At 35.9% G+C, this 24,365-nt stretch overlaps 1 protein-coding gene across 2 annotated transcripts in view; it reads right to left on the bottom strand.

The window, feature by feature from the left end:
* Positions 1 to 24,365, bottom strand: part of GRM7 (glutamate metabotropic receptor 7) — a 529,368-nt gene that overhangs the window by 143,483 nt on the left and 361,520 nt on the right. For both annotated transcript variants that reach the window (XM_087923708.1, XM_087923709.1), the window contains exons 6-7: positions 9,640 to 9,840; positions 5,510 to 5,649 (exon numbers count right to left, since the gene is read on the bottom strand). In XM_087923708.1, the coding sequence (XP_087779834.1) occupies positions 5,510 to 5,649; positions 9,640 to 9,840 (341 nt within the window). The remainder of the gene's footprint in view (positions 1 to 5,509; positions 5,650 to 9,639; positions 9,841 to 24,365) is intronic.

Below are 24,365 nucleotides of genomic sequence, written 5' to 3'. Positions count from 1 at the left end.
GTTATTTATTTGTGGTATGCAATAATTTGCAGCTATGTATTTTATACTATATATAGTTTGTATCTGTGTCTGCGTCTCTCTGTGTGTGTACTCAGATGTGTTTTGCTCTGAGTGGGAGTCATCTTAATTCTGCTTTTGTAATCTTTTCATATCCCCATTTCTGAAAAGCCTGGGAATAATTGGGATTTACCATATTAAGCCACAAAGAAAGCAAACTATGTAAATCATCTTACATTTATTGTATAGCTTTTGATTTTCCTCTTGTTGGAACAATCAACAGCCATATAATATTGCTAGCAACAGCTTTTCAGAAGTGTTTTTGAATAAGGATACAAAATGCTCTGAAAAAAGTCTATTAGTGTTCATGTAGTTGGGATAAGAGCAATTGCAATAAACAGTGAAAAGTTAATTACATTATTACTATTATTGCAAAGGGGGAAGACTAGTATGAACATTTTTATATTTTGGAATAGAGTTGCAGGTATGATTGTTGAATATGTATTCATTCTCATAAAACATACTTCTAAAGTAACTTCGAACTGTAGCACAAGCTATAATTTTTCTTCCATTATTTCATATTAGGAATCAGCAGTTTCTTTTCCTTCTCCTCCCCCTTGTTTCTCTTCTGAGATGCTTTCTCTTCTTCCTGAAGTCTAGGCTAACTACAATAATTATTGGCATTTATTCTAGACTATTTATTATTGGCCGTTTATTCTAGACTACAGAGGTCAGGTCTATTCAGGTCATTAAATTCCATGAAGCTGTGGTATTTATCTAAAGAGAAAATCTGTAGCAGTATATGGAATAAACAATAGTAAATATGAAACTAAGGAGTATTCAAATGAAGTGGTGGTTTTAATAGCTAGTAAACAACAACAGCAAACCGTGATATGTCATTAAATGGGTTTCAACATAACATCACTACCTCCAGGTTATGCTTTTGGATTATGCAATTCATATAATCATATAACAAGTCACAGTATAAGAGAGATGATTGTACTCGGGTATTCATATTTCTGTATCATACTTTATGGAAAGTATTTAAATCAGTCTTTAAGCCAATCATGAATTCATGTATCCAAGGTTTGATTGACATTGACTTTTTTCATTCTTTAAAAAAATTTCTAGTTAGAATATGACTAAAAGCCTGTCTTTATTTAAAAAAAAATCCATACAATCCACAGTTAGAGACCATTTCATTGATGTAATCAGTTCAAAGCAGATTAGATTGGAATATAAATATAGAAGAGAACGTTAAAATATGCCTAAAATATATTTTCTTGATTTTATTAATGGTTTTACAGTTAGTTTTTTATTTGTTTTGGCCCTAGGCCATAGGACTACATCATCACAAAGAATATTCAAAAAGAGATTAAAAAAAACAAGAGATTAAGACTAAAACAAACATAAAGCTGATTAACAAAATTTATAAGGTAATATATAGTTTCTCAAAAATTGCTGATGGTGTTTAGCAGCTGTCACGATAAGAGGAATTACTTTTACGTACCCTTTTGTATTCAAGCTGTGTGTTTAGAATATTTGAAGCTATATATTTTGAATCCTCATAATTAATTTTTTAAATAATTTGAGGGAAAAAAGTACCTGAAATCCTCAAAAACAGAGCAGCCCTTTTAAGAATTTGACAGAAAGTGATGCCCTATGAACTGCATCCAAGAGTATCTTCATGTTAGGAAAGATGTATCATCTCAAGGAATATCTACAAGATGATTTTTTAAAGAAGGTTCAGAGTCCACAGTAGGAAAATAAAAGAAGATATTTCCATTTACTGAATTACTGTTTGATCAAGACTGTAAATCAATGAAAAGGTAGGTATACAGAGACTTAATGTCAGTATAAAACATTAGTAATAAAATGACTAATTGAAATCTCTTTCATGTCAGTGAGTCTACATGTGACTCTAAACTCACATAATGCTTGTACATTATCCAACATATTAGTATATTACAGTAAATGCAACAGAACTTTTAAAACATAGAGTTGCTCATTGCTTGTCCATTCTTGGACTTTATCATGTAAATGCATCATTACATACTTGGGTTTGATTAACTACACAAGTGATAACATGACAAGTATTGGCATCTGACTCCTTTTTTCCACCCCCCAAAGCCCATGAAAAAGCTCTTGCTTACTACATCTTTTCTACTGCTCCATCTACTATTATACTTCAATAAATGCACAACAAATGTTAAACCAAAAAGTATAATATAAAACAGGAGAGGCATATGTCATAATCAAGAGTTGAAAAGTGAGTAACTATCCATAGATTGAATTTTACAGTTAGAAGATTAAGTAAAATAAAGAAATCAAAAGCGAACCCCTTGCAGATGTTTTTAAAATATACATCCTCTACACGCAATGTAGAGTAACATGCAGCAGGCAAAAAAAAATCTTTCCATCACTAAATTGTTTTCCTTGGGAAGTCTCTTTTCTAGAGACTCTCTTCCAAGTTTTGATCTTTGTTTTCAGGTATGATTCAAGGTGCTGATGGTTATCTAAAAAGTTCTAGATAGCATAGGGCTTGGGAACTGACATCTACCTGACCAATTTGATCTTCCCCAGTTTTAGATTTCTTTGATTAAACCATGTCATCTCTCGGGACTCCAGAAGTGCCTCTTGTCTGAAGGAGAACCTGTCCTCTAGAACAGGGGTCGCCAACCCTTTGGACCTCAGGAACCACCAAACTCATACTTTTAAATCCCAGGGACCACTAACCAGTTCTGTGGGCATGGCCTAATTTGTGGGTGTGGCTTGGTGGTCATGTGACCGGCTGGGCATGGTTTGTATGTAAATATTATAAATATTTATATAAATATTGAATTTTTTATAAAAAAGAGTAACTTTTACCCCAAATCAGACAAAGCAGGCAGGCAGATTGAGTTGCTCACAGAATTATTCAGTGATCTGTCTATCTGCCATCGGCTAACTCTGTCACAGAAAATTTGCTTGCCATGAGTCTGCGCTGGATAATGGAACCTACAGTCCTAAGGGAGGTTTGGCTAACTAGAAAGCAAGAAATCCAACCATTTCCTGATTCCTAGCTAATCTAAATCTCACAGCTGATGGTCAGAAAAATAGCAATTTAGCAGGCAAGTGTGCAGGAGAAAGAGTGAGTGGGTGGGAAGGGTTCCTGCAGGCCATGTGGTGCAGCCTTGTGTTTCTGCGCAGCCTGGATTAATTGCTTTGGGGGCGTGCTCTGGGGATGTGATTTCTCTGCGGCCCACCAAAATTTTCTCCTGGCCCACCAGTTGGCGACTGCTGCTCTAGAAGAGGTCCTTCCCAAGAACTGGATGCCTCCCACTTTTCACCCAGGTCTTTGAGGGGAACACTGAGACCTCTCACTTCATTGGGTCTGGCATCTTTTATCTTTATTTTTAATTTTGAAATGCTTTTATTGTAATTTCTCTGCTTGTGTGAGCCATTCACAGTAATTGAGAGTAAAGAGTTGTACAAATTTATATAAATTACTAAATAATAATAATAATAATAATAATAATAATAATAATACTTGTTATATTTTGGTTGAATAAAGAATATACTTCTTTAACATGTCAGCTGTGCTATTTCATTAAAAATAATTGTCTAATGAAGGTGGTCAGTTCAAGAATATTGGGAATGCAGTAAGGTTTACATTTATTTGAACTATGCATGATCCATTTCAGCTACCTGCCTTGTATCCTCACTTTACCTGGGGAGCTATACTATAGTTGGGATAACAAATATGTCAGAAAAAGAAAAAAAATCTCACGCTTTGGGTTTTGGTATCAAGAAGCATAATGCTCAGCTCTGTATTTCAATCAGATACCTAAAGCAACTTATTGGCTGGAATAATTCTGCAGAGCTCTGCCAAGACAAAATTTTTACTGCATTCACAGTCATACAAACAAATACATTATTAGAGAGGGCAGATCTTCTTTTATGCTTCACCAACATTATTTTTTTCCCCTGAACACCCTTAGCTCATATCCAAATGTTTTTTTTCAGAATCATCTCTGTAAATTTGGACAATGATATCACTGCTTTAAAAAGCTTTCCCTTTAAATTAATGCAATTTAGATAATTTGGCATTTTTGTAAAGCATGACATGGCCTGCAAATGCATGAGCAGCTGGACAGGTTTTAGGCATTGAAATCCAGTGTTTGGAAGGGAGAGAGAATGACAGAAGTATTCTTACCCTGATAAATGGGATACTAGGCTGGGCTGTTAAATGATCATTACAAATTCAAAAGCAGGCACGTGTTCTTTCGGCAGTTCATGAAAAAGGACAGTTTTCTCCCTATCATTCTAAAGGAGTAATATTTAATCCCAACATATTGTAAACTGAATAGCAGCCAATATATACCAAATCAGGCATCTGTTCGTTTTATGATATTCAGAGAATATAGCCACATTTTTTATTTAATCAAATGTAAATCCATGGGAGCTCAGACTTCAGTGCCAAACCCAGTCATGAAAAGAATGCCTTACTGCCTTCAACAGGGTCTCCCTATGTTCATATTTCTGCAACTTCTGGTTACAAAAATATCACTTCCTCATATTTTGGAATAGCAGCAACATGTGGCCATGTAGTCTTTTTCATGCACACACACACACAATCTTTTTTATTTACTTTTATTTTCAAGGGTAGAAACATTATGTTTTGTAAAAAAAAAAATTCTTGCTTTGATTGAAATACATATAAACCATTACCACCATCTCAGGCTGTCTTAGAACATTCTTTCTCTCTAATAATACTCCTGCCATACTTTTTTTTAAAAAAATGAGTGATTTACTAAGTCAATCCTTTTTCCACTCGACTCAACATACTTTCATACGTTTAGCATATTATGTCTAGGATAAGACAATATTGAGGAAATTACAGCAATTGAGATGTCTATGTTAGCAGAAGATTTCATTTATTTTTCAGCTAATGCAGTTGCAACAAAATTTCACTATCAACTCCTGGCACAAGCAACGTTTCAATTTTCCATGCAATTAATGCGCCTTCCAAAATGAGATATCAACCTATTGTTTCAAACACACTTGGAAAAATCATAAAACCATTATAAATCTTTTCATATTAGTAGACTGACAGACAGACTCAGAATTTACTAGCTAGGAAATTGTTTGCAGGGAGAAATTATATAATGGAATCTATAATACAGACTGCATTTTGAGTGAACAGAACATTCTGATTTAATTCTATAGAAAAATGAAAATACAGACAATTGGTAAACTTATACCATATAAATCTACTTGCTTGAACCATTTTGGATTCTTCCAGATCCCAAAATTGCAACACTTCACAAAACATTTAGACATTTAGAAATCATAAGTTCGAAGCACATAATGGGAATATACAACACACAAGGCTTTCATTCATGTGAGATTCCTCTCATTATCCAAAGAGAAATTTATATAAAATAATAGAGACAAATTCAACATGTGTTTGGCAAAAATAGCATACTTCTTACTGCACCATCCATGAAAGAAGAAAATAAAGGGAACATACATTGAGCTGTAGGTCATCTGTCCATTGGCCTATCAGATGGTAGCCTGGCGTGGAAGTATTTGTGGTTTGATATTGAAAGATGTCATAACGTCCTGGTGCATCACCATTTCTATTAAACATCACTGGAGTGCCAGCACTACCTAAGAAAGAATGTGAAGCAAAAGAAAAGAGAAAGCAAGCAAAACTTCTTTTTTAAAAAAAAAAAAAACCTTGCTTTGTTTTATTTGTGTGAGCATGACTGACAAGCATTAATTAATTTTGTTATTTGTTTCAATTTCAAGCTACCCAATAATAAAATTCTCTTGACAATAGATAGAGAAATTAAACATAAAAGACTAAATGAAGCAATAATGAAAAAGGACATTAAAATAACATATTTAAGAGTAGGATAATCTAAATAGGAGACATAATTTTAAGCTGATAAAAAATATCAACATAAACCACTCCAAATGTTGGGAAAATGATCAATTGTATCAGTTTAAAGGCTTTGAAAGCTGAAATTAAACTTTCCCAGCAATTCCTATCAGCAGTATTATATGGTTCCTTTTAAAATGCTCTTCCCTGGTATCCCTTTTTGAAAAATATCAGTAACTATCCTGTTTCTATTTTAAGTCATATGTAGGACAGATTATATGACATTTCTCCATTCTATTACAGAAAAGGAATTTTTTAGCAGCATTTCCCACAGGAAAGTTTCTCTATAACTAATTCCAAAATCTTATTTCAAATTTATCCGGAGCCTTAGTTCATTTGTAACATTTTAAAATCAAAATTTTAATCATCCCTTTTCTGTTTATTCCAAATTACTCACCTCGTGCTGTGAAACCTGTCAATCTAAATGTTCTTAATAAATGAAAATCAGTTTTGGAAATTCATTAGAAAGGAAGTATGCAAACTTATTGTCTGTTCAGAGGTGTTACCTACAGTTTGAGCAAGATTGCTATTCACTCATTTCTGAAAGCTTTAAATCTACCAGAGACCACTGCCTTGCAGTCATCTCACAAGGAGCAGTTGTCTGAAGCACTTATGGGCACTTCATTCCACCACAGTCTTCAGTTCTACTTTTTGAGGAGCCACCTTCAGTTCACCATTTCTTCCCTCGACATCTCTTTCTTCAAGAATATTTTACATTTTCCTAACCGGAAGAAACCACCAGAAACCGGAAGACCAGGTGGCCGTTGTTCACTTGTACACCAGGGAGCTGCTTTTCTGGTTCCTGGTGCTCCCCCACGTGCATGCTGGGGAGCTGCTCTTCCGGTTTCTGGCACTTGCACACACACTGGAGAGCTGCTCTTTCAGTTTCTGGTGCTCCCCCACATGCACATACACTCCCATTTCGGCAGTCAGTGCTGAAAAGGTTTGCCAACACTGATCTGGTTTGTTATATTCCTGACTTGGGTACAAACTGTGGGAAAAGGAAGTGTTGGGTCCTTCCAATAATAGAAATGCAGATGCGTCTTTTGAAATTCATACTAAAAATGTTTTCTAGAACTCTTTGCTCTTAAGTTACTTCTAGAAGTTAATAACTTATATGACACTGAATAAATTCAAAAAGCCAACACTTGTGGCCTTAATTTGTCCCTTTTACATAATTAACAAATGTTGACATTAAAAACTTGCTTCCTTAGCTTTGTCACCAAGTGTAGAAATACTGTGTCATCCGTACAATCTCCCAGCTCTGAAGTCAAGATGATTATTAACAATTTGATGAGGTTGTGTCTTCATAGCAGAGACCCCATCAATCATCATCATGATCATCATCATCTCTAAACAGAAATATGTAAGAACCTCCAAAGTATGGTGCAGAAATATTCAAACAACAATTAGCAGGTATGGCAAAAAAAAGGAAGTGGGAGAAAGGAGGGACTATCAAAATGCTTTTTTAAAATAATGTTTTAGTTATTGTTGTTTCATCTGCTTTTCAAATAGTTATTTCCTTTTTATAATCATCATTTGTATATTTACATATAACCTTTACTTTGTTTTTGCTTATTTTCTTTGCAAATTTAACTTAATTAATAGAAAAAGATGTTAAAAATACTGAAAACTTCAATAACACTCAGATTTATATGTATATAATTGTGTTGGCTTCTGTATTTCCATTCTATTTTATTCATATGTTTAATTATTTATAGATTCATGTATACTGCTTCACAGCTCTAAAAGGTTTACAGAGTCGGCATTCTGCCTCAACAATCGAGGTCCTCATTTTACTCACCTCGGAAGGATGGAAGGCTGAGTCAGCCTTGAGTTGCTCAGGATCAAACTACTTGTAGTCAGCAGAATTAGCCTGCAGTACTACATTCCAACCACTGCACCATCATACATCTTAGATTACATCATTTTCAAAAAGAAATAAGTTTTCAGAAATGACTTCATTGAAATTCAAGAAGAAATAACATTTCAGAAAAGACTTCACTTAATTTATGTAGAATAAATGGTGAGATTGTGGAATGAAGTGGAATTAATATTTCATTTAAGTACATGTTTTTGTAGAAATAATTGTTCCATTTGAGAAAGAAGTTATTGCATACATTAACTTAATTCTGACATTCAGTATTTTTAGATGTTTGTATTCTTTTCAAGTGTATTCCTATCTCATGGGAATTGACTCCTGAATAAGAAAGAAGATTTTCTAGTTGATGGCTCCAACTATTCAATGGTTTCCAGAATTCATCAGCATATATAGATTATCTATGAATGACTATAATGAATTATAACCTCCATTTATTGAAATATTCATTGTATAACTTTATATACATAGGTTTATCTGTACATATAAACCCTATATGTTTGGATTTTTTTAAAGCTTTCTCCCCCCGCCCCTTTTATAATTACATGTATACATCCATGCCTATTTCTGCTTTGGCTTTCAGAAAGAATGGAACCTTTCTGGCAATCAGTTTCTTTTCTTTTTTTTTCATCTCAAGTACAAATAATGAGTCATGCAAGCTAATCCATGAGAGTGCTATTCCTGCCTTTTTCCACTGCCTGTTTCCCAACCTTTTTTTTCTTAACATGTGATGATCTTTCACCCTTTTTTTGCTCCAACTTTCCCTTATCAAAACCAAGAAACCGATTGCACAAAAGGTTAAACAATTTATTCATTATTAATATTAGCTATAATAATAGAATCCTGCAAGTCTGACAGTGCTTTATTCCCACAATCCTCAGTAGTCACTCATCTGAATTAAGGCAGCATCTGTCTGAGTCTCTTGTATATACTCTCTTTTCCTTCTTTTGGACTTAAATCACATCTTTCCCATTGCTGCCTTTTCAAAGGATCTTGCCTATTCCTGCAAGTCATTTTCCTTACTCTCTGCAACAGACTAACTGCATCACTTTTATACATATAGTATAAATTATGTATTATAAATGTAGTATAAATGTATATATTATGACAATAAAAATACCGCAACAGTGAAGACGAACAGCAAGCAACATGGTTTTGAAGGTACAATCATTACCAATAGGTTGTAAGTGCATAATAATATTCATTCACAAATCTAATAAAATAGTGTTGAGTCTCATTTCTTTTGATGTTTTAATACTGAGGATATACAATATAATTAATAATAGAAGTGTGGTATAGAAAGGAATGGAGTGGGGTGGAGTGGAGTGGAGTGGAATGGAACAGAACAGAACAGAACAGAAAAGAACAGAACAGAATAATATAATAATTATAAATAATTTTTATCTCACCTTACTTAATTCTCCTTCCTTAACTTAAAGTCCCCACAACAACTATCATGTGAGGTGGATTGGGTTGAGAGAGATAGACAGGTCCAAAGTCACCCAGCTCATTTTCACACCTAAGGTGGGACTAGAACTCAGTCTTCTAAGTTTCTGGCATGGTGCCTTAATCATTAGACAAAACTGGCTATATATCTCCTATTATATTTTTAATTAGCCATATGATAATAGGAAAGTTTTTAGACAAAAATAAATTCCAGAAAGTTAAACAATAGTTCATTCCCATGGTAAATGGGAAAGAACAAAATAACTCTTCAACAAGCAACACATTTTGCACTACATCCCATCATTATTATTAGATTAATAAAGTATTGGCTAACAAGTTATTTAGGATTATTAAGGTGAAATAAGAGGGAGATATAAGAATACAGACTTACCATTGAAGTTAACACTGCGTATATATCTTAGTAGCTTCTTGCCTCCTGCGTGTTCCATCTCTGGGCAGATTCCAGAATAATCACTGCACAAATCCTTGTTCATCTGATGGAGGGCATGAGCCATGGCATAAACAGCATCGATCACAAACTGTACTCTACCCTCCTGTTCATAGTGAGAGTCTTTCCCGATCCTTTCCTGTCCTACACATTTAAGGATACAGACACAGAGATGGGAGATTTTGAGGAACATCAGATAAAAGCATTAAGTCTATATCAAAAATAATGGATGCGAATGAGAAAAATAGTAGTTATTTGAAAAGAACAGTCTTTAAAAAAATTCTAAGATGAAATCCATAATGAGACTTAGGTCATTTCAGGAAATGCTGAAAAAATGATTTTGAAGCCAAATAAGTAGTAGTTTGAGGAAACCCCCCCTCCCCACTCTTTCCTGTCTGCCTATCACCTAGTTGGTACAAAGCCTTATCAGAAAGATGGGCAACATATAAATTTAATAAATAAATAAAAATAAACAAAGGAATCCATCTGCCCCAGGGCTATCATTTACATGGAGTTAGTGTTTTATAAGGAGCTTATGGACATTTGGGTCTGATATTCAAAGACTAAATTTAGTTTCTAATCTAAGGGTGAAAATCCATAATAACACCCAAACTGATAATTCTTTATGGGATCATAGTTGAACAAATAAATAAAGTAAAGTAAAATGTATACCTCCTCCCTGTGCAAACTTTGCTTTTCTCACCATTCTGCTTAATTTTACTTTAATTGAATGTTTAGATTTAAGGTATTTATTTGTTTTAATGTTTTATACTGTGTTTTATTCAATGTGTATAAGCTGCCTAGAGTTGCCTTTGGCAAAATGAGTCGCTTGCAAGAAGAAATATTTTTTCCTTCATTCATTTAGCTAAGTATACATTATTCCAAAGTTTTATACTTTGCATGCTCTACAGTCCAAGACACTAAATGAGGATCTTGCAAAAATGCAAAATGATTTCTGTGTCTCTGTGTTTCCTTTCTTAATCCAGAAGAAATAAAATAACTTTGGGAGCTACAGAATGCCAACGAAATATTCATTTGCAAGGCAGTCCATATTTCTCCATTCTTTGCAAAGGAAATTGTAACAATCATTTCTTGGATACCACAAGTGCTGGTTCTAAAACTAATTATATTTTTTTTTTTAAAAAATGGACAAAAACAGTGTAACCTTTCCATGTTCACAGATTCTTCTGTTAAATGGCCTTTCAGAACTGACAATGGTCTTCTCTGCTTTGGTAGACAATTCATACTGAACTTTCTTTTCTTTTCTTTTCTAGGCTGCTCTCCTAAATAGAGAGTCTCATGAGGAAAATCAACACCATTTGTTACAGCGAAATAATTTACAGAAGATCAGAATCAGGATCCCTCTGCGGCCAGAAATATTCAGTTCATCAACTTTTCTTTATAAAAGTCACTCATTCTCCATTCATCTGTAAAATATGCAATCCATCATTGTGGACAATGAGCTAAATATAGTACATGTTCTCCAAAAGCATTACTCCGTGGTTTATAATTAAATCACATTCTAATATAGAATAATAAACTCTGGGGGTAGGGAGGATATTGTATGGATATTATACTCTTAAACTATTTTGGGAAGCTTCCTTTTTTAAAAATACATGTTCTATGCATTCAAACATTCTGCAAATGGACTGAATACAGAGGCAACTCTTACCCCAGGACTGGGATGATAGAATGGCCATTCTTGTTTGTAAAACTTTGCCAGACTATTTTTGTTTGCAAGATTTTCAATGGCCATCTGAGGTGTTGCTTTAGAGAAAGCTACACTCTATCTGTGAGGCTGGGACTTAGGAGATCAGATAACAATGTAGTTTTCAGCGGACATCCTGCCAAATGAATCAGTGCTACTACAGGAATGGCAGTGGAGCTGTTCAGAGCTGTGGTACTGGAGAATTTGAACGTAACTTCCCTAAGGCACAAAGTCTGAAACCAAACTTGGAAATTCATGGTCTACCATGGGGACTATGTGGAATGGTTGATGACCCAGATCATCAAAAGTTTGATATACATTGAAAGTCCCACATAAGATATAGTTTCTGATTCAAGCAGTTTCGGTGTGATTTGGTTTTTCAGTCATTATAATCTTTGTCATGTTAACATCATCTATTTTGCTGATTCCTATGGAGCTCTGCCATGCTACTCCTCATTAAATGATGCCTGACAAGTGCTTTGAAGGTTTGAAGGAAAGCCATAATGATATGGGCCTATAGTGTGTTGTTGTTGTTGTTAAAATCAAATCTTGTTCTTGCTTAGGTATTAATACTATATTGACTCCTTTTCCAACTCTCTGGTATCTTTCCTACCTGTAGAACAGAGGTAATCATGTTTTGTAAAGATTGTAAAAGTACCAAAACTTTGATAACAAAAACCTGATAATCCAGGAAACTTTCCTATTTTACTCTTTTTTATAGCATCAGAAACTTCCTGTCTAGTGATAGATCTATTCATAATATGTCTCTGTTCTTCAGTAATCTAAGGTAAATTGTGTTTTTTGGATAATCATTTCTATTCTCTACAGAAAATGTTACTTCCATTATATAAATTAGTATAATGCTGATGCAATGCTTTTTATATGACTACAAAAAAGCCATGTACTTCTCTCTTGTAATTTAAATATAGTGTTCTTTTTTAATTTATGTGCTAGCCACTTCCCTGTTTTATTTGCAATATTTTTTACTACATAGAATTAATTTTAATTTCAATTTATTCTTACTCTTAACATAGATAATTGCGGTTCTTAAAGTGCAATAACAGTAAAACATTTTTAGTGATGACTTCCAGCAGATGTTACATCAGCAATATCAGACATGAGGAGCAGATCTCCACGGTCCGATGCCGAATTCATCCTGTTGAAGGACTCCGAAAGGAGCTAAAGACACCCTGTAGGGGTGGTGAAGAAAAGAGGGATGCCCTGTCGTTCAGGGAGAGCAGCAACTCTCCTGCTAGACCCAGGGCTTCTTCCCTCTCCCTTGAGGAGAAGAGACATCCATCATGGATGCCACAAAGCTGGGACAGCCAAGGCAACAAAGAAATGTGCAGGAGCAGTGCAAATGAACAGTGATTGGAGCTGGGTGAGAAGATTCCTTTTTATTTAGTCCCTAACTTTAAAGAAAAAAAGAAAGAAGAAAATCCAGGAAAAGAGACCCTTAGAACTATTTTTAAAGTGGCAAACAACTATAGAGAGAAAAATCCTAGACCTGAAAGAAAAGAACTAAGGTGAGAAAAGCTAAAGACCTTTTAAAACATAAAAAATGGATTTTTAAATTGGACAGATATTGTTTTAGAAAGGCATTACAAAATTCTGGACTATCTACTTGAGTCTACTTGAATTGATGACTTTGCTTCCATAAACTGAACTAAATTTGGATTCATTAAATCTACAAGACTTGAAACAACTCTGAAACCTAAGCTGTGGGTGACGTCTACTGGTGAATGGAATATACTAGACCTCTACAAGTTTAGAAAAACTTTTTGATGAGAGCATCTGGAGTTGGGAGTGAATAGGGACTTGAGTGAATAGTCCATTTACCCAAAGCCAAGCTGCATTAAAAGCCTCCAATACAGGAAACACAATGTTGCCAGCCAATCAAGACAAAAAAATGCTACAAAACAGACAGAAGATATTAGAAACACCAATTAAGCAGAACATAGCAAACTCCAAGACCAATAAACACAGACCAAGATTCCCAACCAATCAGGATGAATTAAAAACCATTCTAACACAGTAGTAGGCTAGCACCAAACTTAAAACAGAAACAGCTGGGAAAGCCTGACTCACAGAAAGCCTGACTGCCCTTGATTCAGATGTATGTATGTAAGTATGTATGTATGTATGTATGTATGTATGGTATTCAGCTTTGTTCGGGTATTTTCCCACGTCATTATAGTTGTGCTTTTAAAGTTGTAGCAACGTTTTGGCAGAATCTCATCTGCCATCATCAGGCTTCTGTATTGTGTTCGTCTGGCTCAAGATGTGGCACAAGATGGCTCAAGATGTGGCCCGACCATGAACACAAAGCCAAATAACAGGATCACAGCTCACCAGCTCAAATCCCCCAGCAACTAAGACTAACCTGAGCACAACCAAGCCCCCACCTGAACAGAACACACCTCCAGCCAATCAGAACAAGGCCAACCCCCCAACAATCAGAACACAGCCAAACCCCCTACCAATGAGAACACACCCCCACCCAATCAGAACACAGCCAAGCCCCCACCCAATCAAGTCACACCCCCACTAGCAGTTAAAAGGAAAAAGCAGCTGCAAGCTCACATCACTTTGAGAAGCACAGAGCCGAAGACACAAGCCTGAAGATGATGAATGAGACTTCATCGAAACGTTGCCTAGATACTTCCAATCTTACATGGGAGAAAACCCAAATAACCAAAGATCCACATACAAATACCCGTGAAAAGCTCAGAAAACAAATATTGCACCTCTACTGGGAGGAAACCTGCCATCTGACCAGGACTTATGAAAAACTTGAAGTCCAAAGAGCTTCCATTTTATGTGACCTCGCATTCCTATGCAATTGCTGAGATCAAAATTTAATCCCCATAAGCTTCCAATTGAAATTCCACGCCAACACAACAGCCACCAAACGCATCCTAAAAAGAACAGAATTGGCCCTAATTAGAAATGAACTTCACACAAAAAGATTCCTCCTAGACCAAATCAACAAAGATCTCCTCACCTCAGACTCAGCAACAAGATTCACTCCGCACTTTGGGACAAATCCAAACAACTCGGTGTCTGGAGAGCCGAAACACAGACCACCCTCAAGACAGACACACACACCAACAAACTCAGAAAACTACAAAAATGCCAGAAACAAACTGCTCCCCCCTCACAGCCACACATGAAACAAACAGTGCACAACATCTCAGACAAGATCCTCACCAAAGACGAAACCAATGTCATTTTGAAAGGATTCAACTTTGCTGTCGCTCCCAAACACATCCCCACATAAACCATCATATGCACAGTTGAAACCAGCCTGACCAAAACCAACCCTGATGATGCTAACAGAATCAGACTCGAAATCACCAACATCTTCTGCACCAGCAAACCACCCAAAAGCAACTTATCCAAAGAAGAACAAACTGCACTACTTAACCCAAAAGAAGACACCAGCATAATAATCCTACCAGCAGACAAGGGCAACATGACAGTGGTTATGAACACATCTGACTACCAAACCAAGTTAACCAACCTACTCCAAGACCCCACATACAAACCCCTAAAGACAGACCCCACCACCTACCTAGAAAAAATCACCAGATCCAAAATAAAAGCCTCCCCCATCAGCGAAGAAATCCAGCAAAGAATCATACCCAGAGAGAAAGCATCCAGATGCCCTAAGCTTTATGGTCTTCCCAAGATACACAAAGAAGGAACCCCACTTAGACCAATAGTCAGCTCCATAGGCTCACTTCTACAAAACCTAGCCAAATTTATCACCAAACAACTACAGCCCTATGCAGAATCCATCAACTCACACGTAAAAACCTCATTCCAGTTCATCGAGATCATAAAGAAACAAAACTTATAGCCCAGCGACCTACTCATATCCCTCTTCAAGTGCCTATAAAAGAAGCCTTGGCAGCCATCCAAAACAAATACAACCCCCCCCCCCGGAAGCACATCCTAGATCTGACCAACCACTGCCTATCCAATACATACTTCACCTACAATGGACAAAAATACAAACAAATAGAAGGAGCACCCATGGGATTACCCCTCTCACCTGTCATCGCAAACCTCTACATGGAACACTTTGAAACACAAGCTCTAGAAAAATATGATCACAAACCCAAACTCTGGCTCAGATACATAGATGACACCTTCATAATCTGGCCACATGGGAAAGAAAAACTGAACAACTTCCTCACACACCTCAATAGCCTACACCCCAAAATACAATTCACCATGGAAACAGAAGCTAACAATCAACTTCCCTTCCTAGATGTCTTAGTATACAAAAAATCCAGTGGCTCCCTAGGACACACCATCTACTAGAAGAAAACACATACAAACTGCTATCTACACTCACTCTCACACCACCACCCAGCACAGATCAATTCTGTAGCTGAGACACTCATCTCCAGAACAAAATGCTTAGCCGACGAACAACACCTAAAAACCGAACTACACACTCTCACTAACATACTAACAGCCAATGGATTCCAAAGAAAGAAGATTACCCACCTAATCCAAAAAGAAACCCCAACCAAAATCCAAGACAGAGAACAAGAGAACGGCAACCCTCCTCCCATATATAAAAGCCACTACAGACAAAATCAGCAAGATCCTCCAAAAACACAACATTAAGACAGCATTCTGCACAAACAGAAAAATATCCACCATCCTAAGAAACCCTAAAGACAGAATCGATTTAGAAAACCAAGGAGTATACAAAATCCCATGCACCGCCTGACCTACCACATACATCAGACAAACCAACAGAAGAATAAGTGCACGCATTGAAGAACACAAGAACTCAATCAAAAAAGAAGAACCAACCTCTTCCCTGGTCCAACACCTCAAAGCCACAGGACATGAGATTGACTTTAAACATACCCGAACTATCACCAAAACTGAACACTTCAACAACAGAATAATCAGAGAAGCCATAGAGATAAAAAAAACGCCCACATAGCATGAATAAATGAGATGATACCTCCCGCCTACCAGCAATTGGGAAACCCACCCTCATTAACAAACGAGTACCTAACATGAAGAATGACACGAGACCCAATCCACGAGGGCCACACAAGATGCTACCACCACACTTCCACGTAGAAAGCAGACTCACACCCACACAGATGATGAGACATGACCACAGTACTGCAGCTGCATCACTACCCACTTCAAACCCCTCTGACCCATACATGAAGCGAACGGATGCCCACCATGAAGATGTGGCACGACCACAAACATGAAGCCAAAGTAATAATTTTGATGGAAAAGATTAGATGGTAAATGATGGTATCACCATGTATGCTTATAACATCACTGGCATTAAAATGGAATATTGAATAACTACTTTGAAAAAGAACCATGTATATTAATACTAGGATTATATATATTTGATTAATATAAGGACTATTAGGTTATCATTATTGATGTTTGGATCAAAATGAATTATACCCAGGGCCCACACTGTTCATGTATTGATATTGATGTATATTTAAAAATAAAAATCTAATAAAAGCAACATTTTTAGTGGCTATGCTTCACTCAAGAACTTAAAGTATAGTTGCTCCTCCAAGTAGCATTCACACTCGAAATGTTTATGGTCTAATCAGAGAAGATAGGGGTGTCAAACTCACGGCTGGATCTGGCCTGTGGGATGCTTTGAACTGTTTCACAGGGCCACCTTGGAAATAGCAAAGGACCAGACCACAGTGCCCCTGCCAGCAAAAACAAAACTCATGAGGGCTGTGCATGACCGCTCAGCTCTGTTTTCACTGGCAGAGGGCTGCAGGAGGCTGTCCCAGCCAAAAATGAAGCTTATGAGCCTGTTTTTTCTGGCAGAATGCTTGGTCCACCACAGGCACCTCTGATCCAAGTGACAACACCCACCCTGATCACACCCACCCTGGCCCTCCGAGGTCAAAAACACAAGCCTAATGTGGCCCTCAATGAAATTGAGTTTGACACCACTGAGATAAGGATATTTTTAACTGATTCCCATTGTAAAGCTATTTTATCTGCTCTCCCTATTTCTACACTGAGTGATATATATCCTTGTATATTGCAGTATACACATTACAGTATTGATGACTACATTTATCTTAAATTATGACACATCTGAGTTTTTGCAAAGAAATATATTATTTTTGATATAGTTTTATAGCAAGATATCAAACAGAAACATGACATGTACACAAGTCACGTCCAAATTAGTTTTAGAATATGAAACAAGGTTTTTATTAATCTGCAAAAAATACAAACTGGATTTTATAGGAATGATGCTAACTGCTCAAGGTGAAAACTGTAGAATCTTGTGAAAATATTTAACAACTGGTTTCAAATAAAAACTAAAAGGAAATACATATTTTTAATGTTTCCTAGAATTCCCTTGTTCTCCTCATAGTCAAACTATGAACAGGTCAGACGTGCAGTTTTAGCTATGGCACCAGATCACTTGCTTTCAAACTCAAGTCAGAGAGAACTACGTTATGGATATGCATCAGGATTCCCTGAAGTTTAAATGTTGAGTCAAACTAGATTGAAGTGGAATTGCTGCAAAATGACTTAAGAACTGTACTGGGGTTTATCTGGAGAATCCATGCATGATTTAAGCATTATAGAAAGACAGTCACTGTGTCTGCAAAAAAACCTAACATGTTGTAGCTTCTCCATAAATGCTAAAATTGGAACCTGGGGAAGAAAACCAGGGGGAAAAAAGGGACTTTTGAAATTTTAAAGATAATTTCTACATCAAAATACTTGCTACACTGTAGTTTTCTCATGATAGTAAATGAATCTTATTTTGAATATAAGCTCTGAGTAGAGCCAGGTGGCTTCAAAAACCCTAATCCCAATTGAATGAGATACTTTAAAAATCATCTGACAACTTACAATCACAATTGGGACCAGAAATTTGGTCCTTAAGTGAGTCAAAACTGATTAGGACCTTTTTTGCTGTGATTATTAAGCAAATAATGTAGCTGTTAAATGAATTTGGCTTTCACCATTGACTTTGCTTGTTGGAAGCCAGCTGGGAAGCTTGTAAATTGTGATCATGCAACCCTGGCATGCTGCAATCATTGTAAATACATGCCAGTTGCCAAGTCCTGAATTTTGATCACATGACCATAGGGAAGCCGAGACATTGTAAGTTCAGGGACTGTCATAATTATGGGGACTAGACTTTTTCAGAACCATCTTAATGTTGGCCATTAAATGAAAGGTTGTAAGTGGAGGACTACTTATATACAGTTCCCAATCATTGTTTCTTGTCTCATGTTTGGGTGCTTTGGAGATTAGTTTAGTTACCCCCTCATCTTTGTAGAAGCCCCTCAAATATTGGAACAGTTTCATTATTTTTCTTATATGTATCCATTTCATGTATTCATAACTGTGTTTATACTTATACCTATCATCAATCAATCAATCAATCAATATGTCACCCCAGTCCTTTCATTAGATTAGATATACCCAATTCCTGAAACCGTTCTTCATATGTTTTAGACTTCAGTCTCCTAATCACTTTTTTTGCTGTTCTCTGCACTTTTTCCAGAGCTTCAACATCCTTTTTTACACTGTGATAACCAGAACTAGATACAGTTTTGCAGGTGTGGTTTTGTAAAACGGTACTAGAACTTTACATGATCTTGATTTTAACCCTCTCATTAATGCAGCCTAGAATTGCATTGGCTTTTTGGGGGCTGTTGCCACATACTGTTGGCTCATATTTAAGTGATTGCGACTAGGACTCCAAGATCCCGCTCACATATTATTAATATATAATATTAATAAAATAATAATAATAATTAATTAATTATTAATTATTAATATAATAATAATTGATATGTAATAATTACATATTAATTAATATACTTAACATGTTTAATAAAACTAGAGATTTATGTTTGTCTTGTCGTCAGAGGTAAATCATGTTGACTGAATCAATCTCTTTAATACAGGGGTGGGCAAACTACGGCCCGCGGGCCACATCTGGCCCCTTGGTCTTTTTAATCTGGCCCGCTGAAGATTGGTACAGAATTAAGGTTTGATGTGAATGATTGAATGATTGCATTCATTTGATTTTGACTTGTAATGACAGGCATTTCGAGGTGGCGCATTAGGCGCAGTGATTTTGCGGAGATTTTGCAGTTTTTTATATGTATTGTATCTTGTGCCAACCCCGCCCATCTGTCAAATTTTAAAAGTCAATGAGGCCCCCGAGCCAAAAAGTTTGCCCACCCCTGCTTTAGTATGAACCTCTTTCTACACTTACTGTGGTGAATCCAAATTATCTTGCATAGAGCAAGATTAGGCCATCAGCAAGTTCCTTCAGTACTTTAAATATAACTAAACTAAATTTACAGTTGCCTGGTGGATGCATAACCCATTTTCTCTGAATACCATCTAGTTTGTCAAAGTCCTTTCAATACATAATATTTTGTAAATGAGACTCCCTTAAGTTTTTCTTTCAGCAGATGCATGCTATTACTTTCTTACTGAACATATGACATATGTTCTGCTACCAAGCTAAATCTCTGCATCATTTAATGTTTATTTATATATGTCTTTTCTGTTTTTTCTTGGGTTTGGTTCAATGTATCAACTATCAAAATCAAACTGAAGTTCCAAATATCAAGATTCTATCTAAAAAGGGATCTTACCATGTCTATCCAGTCTTAACAGTCCAATTCTGTTACATCAACAATCCATCCATTTCTTTGCCATTAAAATGCTGATTGAGTTCAGGAATATTCTTAGGAATCTTTTTTTTAATGAAGGCCTGTGTGGGTAAGTTTGGATGTCTCATGCAGAATTGTCATATATTTTGTCAACAGATTTCTAAATTTAATCACAAAGGCCATCAGCATTCTGCCTTGCATTAATCAAATCATTAACATTGCTCAAAGCAAGTCTGAATATAAACCTGCAAAGGACAAAATATTATTTTGAGGTTAGTTTCAAGTTCCTCAGGGAATTAGATGATTGAAATTGCCAACTTTTCTTCTTCCAGTAATGCTTTTCCTATCAAGAAAAAAGATGTTCTGATCTTTTTACTTGACCTTCATTTACATGATTTTCTTTGTAAGTCATGGAAATTATATTTTCCCTCCTAATAATTTTGCTTTCTATCTACATTAAAAGGATATTTTTGTACATTCCAACTTCTAATGCAACCTGGAGTATCCATGATAAATTTGTGATATCTTGGAGACTACAAAGGCTAATTGCTCATCAAGAAGCTCTTTCTGCAATCAGGAAGATAGTGCCTGTTATGAAACCAGCATATATCACATTCTATTTCTTAAAAAAAAAATATATATCACTATAGCAAAGTAAAAACATACGTGGGTTCATGCTAGACAATAAGAAAAATGTAAGTAAGTTTATTATTGTAGCCACAGGTCAAAATATACATAATATACAATAAAATTGCAGTAGCATATTAAGAGTGCAAAATGAAACAATTTTAAAAAATGATATAAGAATGTTAAAACTAGATAAAGCTATAGGTACAACTAAGAACTCCTGTGTTTATTTTTAAGTTTGAATAACAACAGAGCATCAGAAACAACCTGGTTGCTAACAGTTAGAAGCATGTTTGCAAGAAGATAGATCAATTGTTTGAGGTCCAACAATAAGAAAAGTCTGCATGGATCCAAACCACAGTTATAGATGTCAGATTATAAAGACAAATTTAACTCAATTTGTCCAAGAGCTTTGGTAGTACTTTCCAAAATTAAGGGAAATACTACTGAAGCTCTTGGTCAAATTGAGTTAGAATTTGTCTTTATAATAAGCTTTACACTATCTGATACAAAGAGTGTAAAAAAGTTTATTTATGTATGTATTATTTATTTATTAATATTGATTGTTTTTATAAATAATTCAAAGTAATGAATATATCTAACACAGCTTTCTCCTCCTATTTTCCCCTGCAACAGCAACCTTGTGAGATGAGTTTAGCTGAGAGAGAATGAGTCACCCAGCTGGCATTCACAGCTAAGGCAGGACTTGAACTCAGTCTCCTGCATTCCATCCTGATCTCTTAACCACTAGACCAAACTGGATCTCAGTGTAGATTAAGAGTGTCAAACTGGCAGCCCATGAGCTGGCTGCATTACATGTAGGCGATGTCCACCCCAGCTCCACAAATGGGAAAAACATCACGAAATGTCACATGACAGCAATGTGATGCTGCAAGTTTGACACCCATGGTATAGATAGATTGGAAAATGTGTATCAGCATGTTTGTCCTTAAAGAAAATGTATTTATTTTGACTAATGAGAGGATTTAGATGTTTGCGTACTCTGGAGAAAATTTATAGGAATTTGGAGCTATCTGCAAATTAGGGTGTGTGGGTCAATTGTTTTCTAAAGTGCTTGGTTTAAAATTTGGCAGAATTTTTATTATTATTATTATTATTATTATTATTATTATTATTATTATTATTATTATTTACTTCATTTATTAATGGCATGAATATGAGACAGGATCAGCTTAATGGTACAACAGGATTATATCCATAGATTACATTAGCCAATGCTTACTTTATATACTTGAGAAATGACAATATATTTAGATGTTTTACTGCTACAAAGGAGATCAGATAGCAATAGCACTTAGACTTATACATCACTTCATAGTGCTTTATAGCTCTCTCTAAGTAGTTTAAAGAGTCAGCATATTGCCCTCTACAATCTGAGTTCTTGTTTTACGGACCTCGGAAGGATGGAAGGTTTGAGTCATTCATAATCAAACTCCTGAAGTGAGCAGTGAATCATCCTACAATACTACATTCTAACTACTGCACCATGGCTGAGATGCCTGCATACTCATTATTTAATTGGTTTAATCAAGCATATAGAACTCATGATGCATGTGTGCAAAGGCCCATTCTTTCTGAATCCTCCCAATCTCTCACACTAAATTAAATGTCAAGAGAAGGTATCAAGAGGAATCAGCTCCCATGAAGCATTTTTTGATAGGAATAGTAGCAGATTGATGAGTAAAATAAGAAACAAATAAGCATTTTAAATAAAAAAAAATGCACAAGCACCTCACATAAGTATTTCATTGCTAGAGATATACTAAAAGAGGACATATATTTACTTGTGAGTTTTCATGTGGGTAAGAAATATTCTGATGGGCAAACTTAGAGTGCAAATAAACTCAGAAGTCTTCATATGAAATATTTTCTTTAAGGTCAGTCATGACTTGACCACAAGCGCTGCCTTTAAAGTTATCACTCACAGTGTAATAATGAAGTAAAATTTGCCCTCAAGCATGAAAGCACAACTCATGTTACGTTTAAGGGGACAACAGTATATTTGTCAAATGAGACAAACCACAGGGTTGCATAAGACAAATTCCTACTATGGTCCTAAGAATATGGATCTGTGAAGTCTAAAATGTTCATTTCTATTTGCTTCAGAGTTTTGTTATTGCTGTTTCTTTTTAGACATATTTTTTCATTAATAAGTCTAATAAACATAAATGTTGTTGTATTTAGCTTGCAGGTTTTTTAAAAGAAAAATGAAGGGAAGATATGATAGCTATTTTAAAATTTGCCATGTGAAAGAAGAGAAGAATGAGATAAGGACAAGGACCAATGCAATGAAAGTAAAGTAAAGAGATTGGGACTGAATTTGTGGAAGAATTTGTGATAGTAAGAATTGCTAAATAGAGGAAGGCTGTCTAGAACAGGGCTTGGCTTCACCCTGCTGAGGATAAATTGAACAGGACTACATAATTAAGAAGCTTCCTTCCAAGTCATATTATCTGATGATTCCCTGGATAGATTAATAACTCATTCAGCCTCTACATCACAGAATTTGTAAAAGAGAGGAGAATTATAGGCTTACTTGCCTATAGTTCTTCAATCATATACCTCAGACTTCTACTAGTTCCATAGCTGTCTAAAATAGTTGAAAGAGGAATACAGAGGCTTAACGTTATGTGTCTGCTATGGTGGCACAGTGGTTAGAGTGCAGTTCTGCAGGCTACTTCTGCTGATTGCCAACAGTTCAGCAGTTCAAGTCCCACCTGCTCAAGGTTGACTCAGCCTTCCATCCTTCCAAGGTCGGTAAAATGAGGACCTAGATTGTTGGGGCCAATATGCTGACTCTGTAAACCACTTAGAGAAGGCTGTGAAGCGGCATATAAGTCTAAGGCTACTACTACTATTACTGCAGCAACTGGTCCATTTTGAATGAAGAAGTTAGTTTCTCAGTTTGCTCCTTACTCAGAATGATAGCAATAAAATTTGTGCAAAGTAGCCTAGAGAAAGTAATGAAGGGGAAAAAAGAAAATTCAGATGATGATCCCAAGGGACATTGTTTCAATAGTAGCCATAAATTAAAATAACTGATTTGAAAAGGTGTAAATGAATGGGAAAATGTGCATTCACGTGTTGTGATTGGAAGGTCCAATCCTGTTAGGAACTTTGAATCTGATGACTGTTAGATCGTGGATTGACGTCAGAACCAGGGAACGTTACTCCCTTTAGTTTGATTTGATTGTGAAATGACTGTTGAATTTCAAAAGGGAATCTTAACAGTTTTGCTTGCAGTTTTGAATGAGAACGTTACTCCCTGTAGTTTGATTTGATCGTGAAATGACTGTTTGAATTTCAAAAGGGAATCCTAACAGTTTTGCTTGCAGTTTTGAATGAGAATGTTACAAGGGAGGACATTTGATTTGCAGGACCGCCTGAACCTTCAACCTCCTCGGCTTCTCAATCAGGTTATCAGCCGGGAAGTCTTCAGGTGAAAGTAATAATTTAGATAATCGCTGGGTGGATGTCAGAAGCAGGCGTCTTCTGACGAGAAGAAACCAACGGGAGCACAGGAGGAGGGCAGATCAGTAATGAGACTAATTAGCTGCTGCTCTATAAAAGGAAGAGGGATGACTCTGCACTCTTGTCGGGAACAAATTGTCTGCAAGAAGAGCTGAAGA

This window comes from Pseudonaja textilis, chromosome 2 (genome assembly GCF_049901715.1).
Source record: "Pseudonaja textilis isolate UNSWEBS1 chromosome 2, rPseTex1.2, whole genome shotgun sequence".
Classification (NCBI taxonomy): domain Eukaryota; kingdom Metazoa; phylum Chordata; class Lepidosauria; order Squamata; family Elapidae; genus Pseudonaja; species Pseudonaja textilis.
This window is presented reverse-complemented; position numbering and strand designations above follow the sequence as displayed.